Source organism: Coffea eugenioides, chromosome 9 (genome assembly GCF_003713205.1).
Source record: "Coffea eugenioides isolate CCC68of chromosome 9, Ceug_1.0, whole genome shotgun sequence".
Taxonomy (NCBI): Eukaryota; Viridiplantae; Streptophyta; class Magnoliopsida; order Gentianales; family Rubiaceae; genus Coffea; species Coffea eugenioides.
The window spans coordinates 8,555,918-8,561,565 of record NC_040043.1 but is presented as its reverse complement, the minus strand read 5'-3'; the positions used below and the strand labels follow the sequence as shown (position 1 = coordinate 8,561,565).

Here is a 5,648-nt window from a genome sequence, read left to right as displayed (position 1 = left end):
TATATATATATATATATATATATATTAGGTGCTTTAGTTTCTGCCTTGTCCCTTTTGATGATGCATCATACCAAACTTCAGTACACATCCTTTTCTTTTCTTTCTTTTTTTTCCTTTATCCCAAAAAAAAAAAGATCAAGTTTTAAACAAATAATCCTTTTTGTTTCATTTTTCTGGAAACTAATTAATTGTATGATCAATATAATCGTACTAGCTACTGTTAAATTAATGTTTTAGCTTTACTTGCTGTTTGATTAACAAATGGCAGGAAATTAAGGCATCAACTGGGTGAGGTACGTAGACTCCGAAGAGGATCAGTGGATTTGGTCATTTGTTTTGCAATATATATTAAAATATAAAGGCGGCTGCCGCATAAACGTGGGATGAAAAAAAAAATGTGGAAAACAATGAAATTATTGTGAATGGGTAAATTAAAAGCAAATCCTGCCCCCAAGAAATAATTCAAAGCCAATGCATGTGGCCCCTACAGATTAACCTTCTCAAACTTGACCATGTCTATAAAACCCCCACTGGAGTTCACTGTCATACCCTAGCTTGCTATTCAGCCCTGATGGAAAGCACTTGGCTACTCTTAGCCTTGGCATGGCTGGTTGCATTGGCTTTTCTCTCAAAAGTATTCACTCGCAAACGCCTCAAGCTAAATCATCCACCAGGACCAAAACCATGGCCTATTATTGGCAACCTGAACCTCATCGGTTCAATCCCACATCAATCCTTACACTTGTTGTCCCTGAAATATGGAGAAATCATGCAACTAAAATTAGGTTCCAGCCCTGTTGTAATAGCTTCATCCCCTGAAATGGCAAAAGAATTCTTGCAAACGCATGACAGCATTTTCGCCTCTCGACCTACAACTGCTGCTGCCAAATACACTAGCTACAACTGCTCCGGCATGTTATGGGCACCATATGGTCCACACTGGCGACAAGTTCGTAAAATTGGTCTAACCCAAATATTTAGTACAAAACGACTTGACTCCTACGAGAGCATACGCATCAAGGAAAGGCATGCTTTCATGTCTCGTTTGTATGCTCTCTCAGGAAAGCCAGTAGTTTTGAGAGATCATCTAATCCGTTTTACACTCTCCGCTGCATGCCAAATGGTTTTGAGTAACAAGTACTTTGCCCAATCTGAAGGGGATGGATCTGTAGTTACCTTTGAAGAACTCCAAGAGATGATAGAGACCTGGTTTTTGCTGGGTGGTGTGTTCAATATTGGGGATTGGATTCCGTGGCTCGACAGATTTGACCTCCAAGGTTACGTAAAGCAAATGAAAGAACTTTACAACAAATTTGATAGATTCCAAAACCATGTGCTTGATGATCATCGGGCCAGGAGGAAAACGGAGAAAGATTTTATCCCTAAGGACATGGTGGACATTCTATTGCAACATACTGAAGATCCTGATCTCCAGGTTAAACTCACCGGAGATCAGATGAAAGGGCTAATTCTGGTGCTATTTCTTCTCATTGTCTAATCAAATTTCCAGATCTCTTTACCTCTTTAACTTACTGAATCTTAACGCTAGCACTTTAGCTTAGTACAATGCGCCATTAAACATAACTGTCTTTTTTATTCTGATTAAGAGGTTTTTTGCCTTCAATATGTTGTCAAGCATGATACTTCATCAGCATTTGATCATGGCAGGACTAACTTTACCAATATTTGATCATGTCCAGGACTTGCTTGTTGGTGGTACCGATACCTCGGCGTCCACAGTAGACTGGGCAATGAATGAACTTCTCAAACATCCACATCTCATTGAAAAGGCAACCGAAGAGCTTGATAGTGTGATAGGGAAAGATAAGTGGGTGGAAGAGGCTGATTTCTCAAAGCTACCTTTTCTAGGGGCGATCATAAAGGAAACTTTTAGGTTACATCCACTGGCAACGCTGCTTGCACCCCATTATGCCCTTGAGGATTGCACTGTAGCTGGTTATCACATTGCTAAAGGAACAACGGTGCTTATAAACACATGGAGTATGGGGAGGAACTCAAAGTATTGGGATTCTCCTGAAGAATTCATTCCAGAGAGGTTTTTGGGGAAGGATATCGACGTCAAGGGACATAACTTTGAGCTGTTGCCCTTTAGCTCAGGTCGGAGGATGTGCCCAGGCTATGTCCTTGCACTCAAACTTGTTGGAACAATGTTGGCCAACTTGCTGCATGGATTCAACTGGAAATTGCCTCATGGCATGAAACCCGAAGAAATTTGCACGGAAGAACTCTATGGTATCTCAACTCATCCAAGGATTTCACTTACCATGATCCCAGAACCACGTTTGCCGGTCAATCTCTATTAGCGTGTACGATTCTAGGGAAAATTGAAATATGTTCCTACTCTGTATATGTAAACTGTTAAACTCATTCTCCGCTCTCCTATTATATCATTTAGCTCATTTTAGGTGAGAGCTTAGGAGTCGAGACAGTATAATTGCCCTAAATAATTGAAATATGTTCCTTTTGGTAATTTCCATTGTGAAATAAAATAAAAGTCACAATCAAGTTTTTTTTTTCTTTCTTTAAATTGCTTTTGGTGAATTCTGTTGTGAAATAAAACAAAAAGTCACAATCAAGTCTTTTTTTTTTTATTTTTTGCAATAATGACATATGGAAAAATTGACATGGAAATATTGAAGATTGCACAGAGTAAAAAGTGACTCTCCCTTGTTAGCAAAGAAAATAGGTATGCAACGGAAATAGGTATCTCAAAAATTTGAGAAACAAACAAGGCACTCAAACCGGGCCTCAAATCTGTTTAAATTCTGGATAACAAAAGGAACATTTACGAAAGCAGAGTTGACAGGCAAATTTGTGATTGGTTTGTACACCCTAATCACCCAAATACAAGACCTATAAATAAGACAAAACAAGTCTGAGTCACGAGTCAGAATGAATACCCTAAAGCTAGGAAGATATTCGGCCTAGATGGAAATGAAGATCCTAATTTTTCTTTTTCTGGGCATATCAGTTTGGCCCTCTCACCCACGTATATTCATTCTTGGGCTTTAAACCGGATCATAGAGCCCGAAATTCCGGTCAACTTACACGAGAAGAAACTTGGAGAACTCGTCTCCAATACCATCACCCCCCATAATCCTTATTCCAAGGCTCTTTGATAATATATTTTATCTTTAGAAAAAAAATTCATATTCTTTTCTTTCGAATCCCAAAGAGCTTACGTTAATTTTTACGTCAATTCATATTCTTTTTGTTGAGGGTAAATCTTTATATCTAATTCATCAAATTTCATAACTTTGATATGTTGAAAGGCATCATATCTATTTAAATCTCCAAAGTCTGGTCCAGTCAAAATAATCTTGAGCATCAAAATATATTTGGGACAATATATAGGATTATTTTGATAAATATGCTTTTACTCCAAAATAGGAGTAAAATAGGAGCTTTTACTACAATCTACCGAGGGAGTTTGAAAATTTTAGAAAAAATAGGAGTAGTCATATAGATAGCATTGATTACTCCAAAATTGTACCATTTTTTAATTTCTTTGAAGCGTCTAAAGGAGAAAGGATGCATAGGTATTGGGTTTGTTCGGGTACAAATTTTTTTCTCAAATAATATTTTATTTACGTCATAAATATATCTTTTAACCATCTTTTTTATGCTTTTAACTATCTTTTTATCACATATGTATTACACCACAAAAAATGTTATAATATTTTTTCAAATAATCTTTTATCCAAAGATGATCAACGTGATCTGTAAAATCTATTGGAGATGGTTTCTTCGATGCATCCCTTAGACAATCTGGCTAATCAAATGCTGGGGTTTGGACAAAACCTACGGCACTTTTGTTTCATAGTAAACTTAAAAATTAAATTGTAAACTTAAAAATTCTCAAAAAGAATACTCCATGGGCACTCCATTCCCGCGCCTCACGGGGGGATCTGTTCAAGTAGTACTAATAAAGTCTTTAGTAATCAACTCAAGCTACTTAGGTTGATAGTAATTTCTCCCTAAATTGTTTTTATTGTCAAAATTATTTCCTTGTTATCTTTACGCAATTCTTTGAGCTTTTTTAAGTGCTCTAACTTCCATATTGATTAGTTAATAATTTTTTTTGGGGCAAAAGGAAAATTTTCTTTTGCCGGGAAAATCAGTTAATTTTGAAAATTACAACTACCAAATATATGCGTAATAAAAGAGATAAGAAAAGAACACATTCAAAATTGATAACGGAGTTCGGCCAAATGTACCTAATCTCCGAGCACCGCCTAAACAACCTACTCTTTATTAATTTAGGAGAAGAAAGAATACAAAATTTTTTATGTCAATCAATTGGGAGGGCAGAGTGCTAATTTATAACTCTCAAACACTCCTCCCAAGACCTGTCCCACCGATGTGGGACAGAAACTTATGCCAAAAAAGTCAGCACGGACATCCTCTGAAAATTGAAGATTTGGTATTCATGGAATGTTCGGTGCCGGACTTGGTGCTGGACTTGGTCGAAAGTCGCGCAAACTCGTTTTTCTTCAGTTTTAACAAAACTATTCCTTCTGGGATTCAACTGGAACTTTAGGAAACTATACATAGGAGTATTCATGACATTTTCTGGGGAGGAAACACTTATCTAAACATTAGTTCTAAGATTTTTCTTTAAGATTCAAGAATCAAACTAGGAAATTAAGGCACGGGATTTAGAGTATTATTAATTAGGAAGTTCTACATGCTCTTTATTCTAAATCTTGTATTTTTCAACATTGAATTAATATTTACTCTTACTATTATGATGAGCAAATTTATATCTAGGGTTAGGATTTCGTGAAAGAGTATTGATTATTTATCTTGGTTAAATTCTTAACTTTTGCCTTGATTTATCTGTTTTGATTTAATTACATATTTGTGTTTGACCATCATAGACATACTCTCAGGGATCATAGACATGCTTTTAAGGTTTACATTGAACTGGAAAAGGGATATATAACTGTATACTCAATAGATAAGCATATTTAACTTAATCACGAGAGAGTTTAGAATTTGTATGATGTAATTAATTTATCTAAGATTTTAAAGAGTTTAATTAAATACTTATAATCTTGAGAGAGACATGAGATTTAATAAGGTACAATTTAGATATATTGAGAGATAATCTAAAGTACCTTTGTGTGATATGTTCTTGGCATATCAAGAAAATAACTAGATAAATAATTCAAACTCTAGATCAAAATTTGAACCCTAGTCTCTTACCAATAGTTTTCTCAACCTTAATTTATTTGCATCAATTATTTATTTTATTTCTTAATTAGATATTAAAGCCCTTTTAATTTTGAATTTTATTAGTTTTTCATAATAATTAAAGTAGGGAAAATTAACTCATCCCAGTGGGTTCAACTCCTAAAATACTACAGGTGATTTTATTACTACGATCCACTTTGTACGCGTGCAAAAATAGCTGATCAATTAAATTTAGCAAGAAAGGAAAAAAAGTCAAACTTCAAAACACAAATAAATCAAGTTAACCATTTTTCTATTAAGACCAGCTTGAAATTGTTATACTTGTTGTTATCACACCTAAATAATAAAAAAATAATTAAGTTATACTACATTTATTCAACATACTTATGCTATGTCTGAAAGCACTAGCTAGACAAATTATCATGGTCAAA

The 5,648-nt window shown here is 35.0% G+C and overlaps 1 protein-coding gene across 1 annotated transcript; it reads left to right on the top strand.

Annotated features, from left to right (window-relative positions):
• The first annotated feature begins 571 nt into the window (after positions 1-571).
• LOC113781926 (flavonoid 3'-monooxygenase-like) lies at positions 572-2,324 on the top strand. The gene is made up of 2 exons (XM_027327798.1): positions 572-1,474; positions 1,701-2,324. Exons 1-2 carry the CDS (start codon positions 572-574, stop codon positions 2,322-2,324), a joined length of 1,527 nt encoding a protein of 508 aa, XP_027183599.1.
• Positions 2,325-5,648: the final 3,324 nt, after the last annotated feature.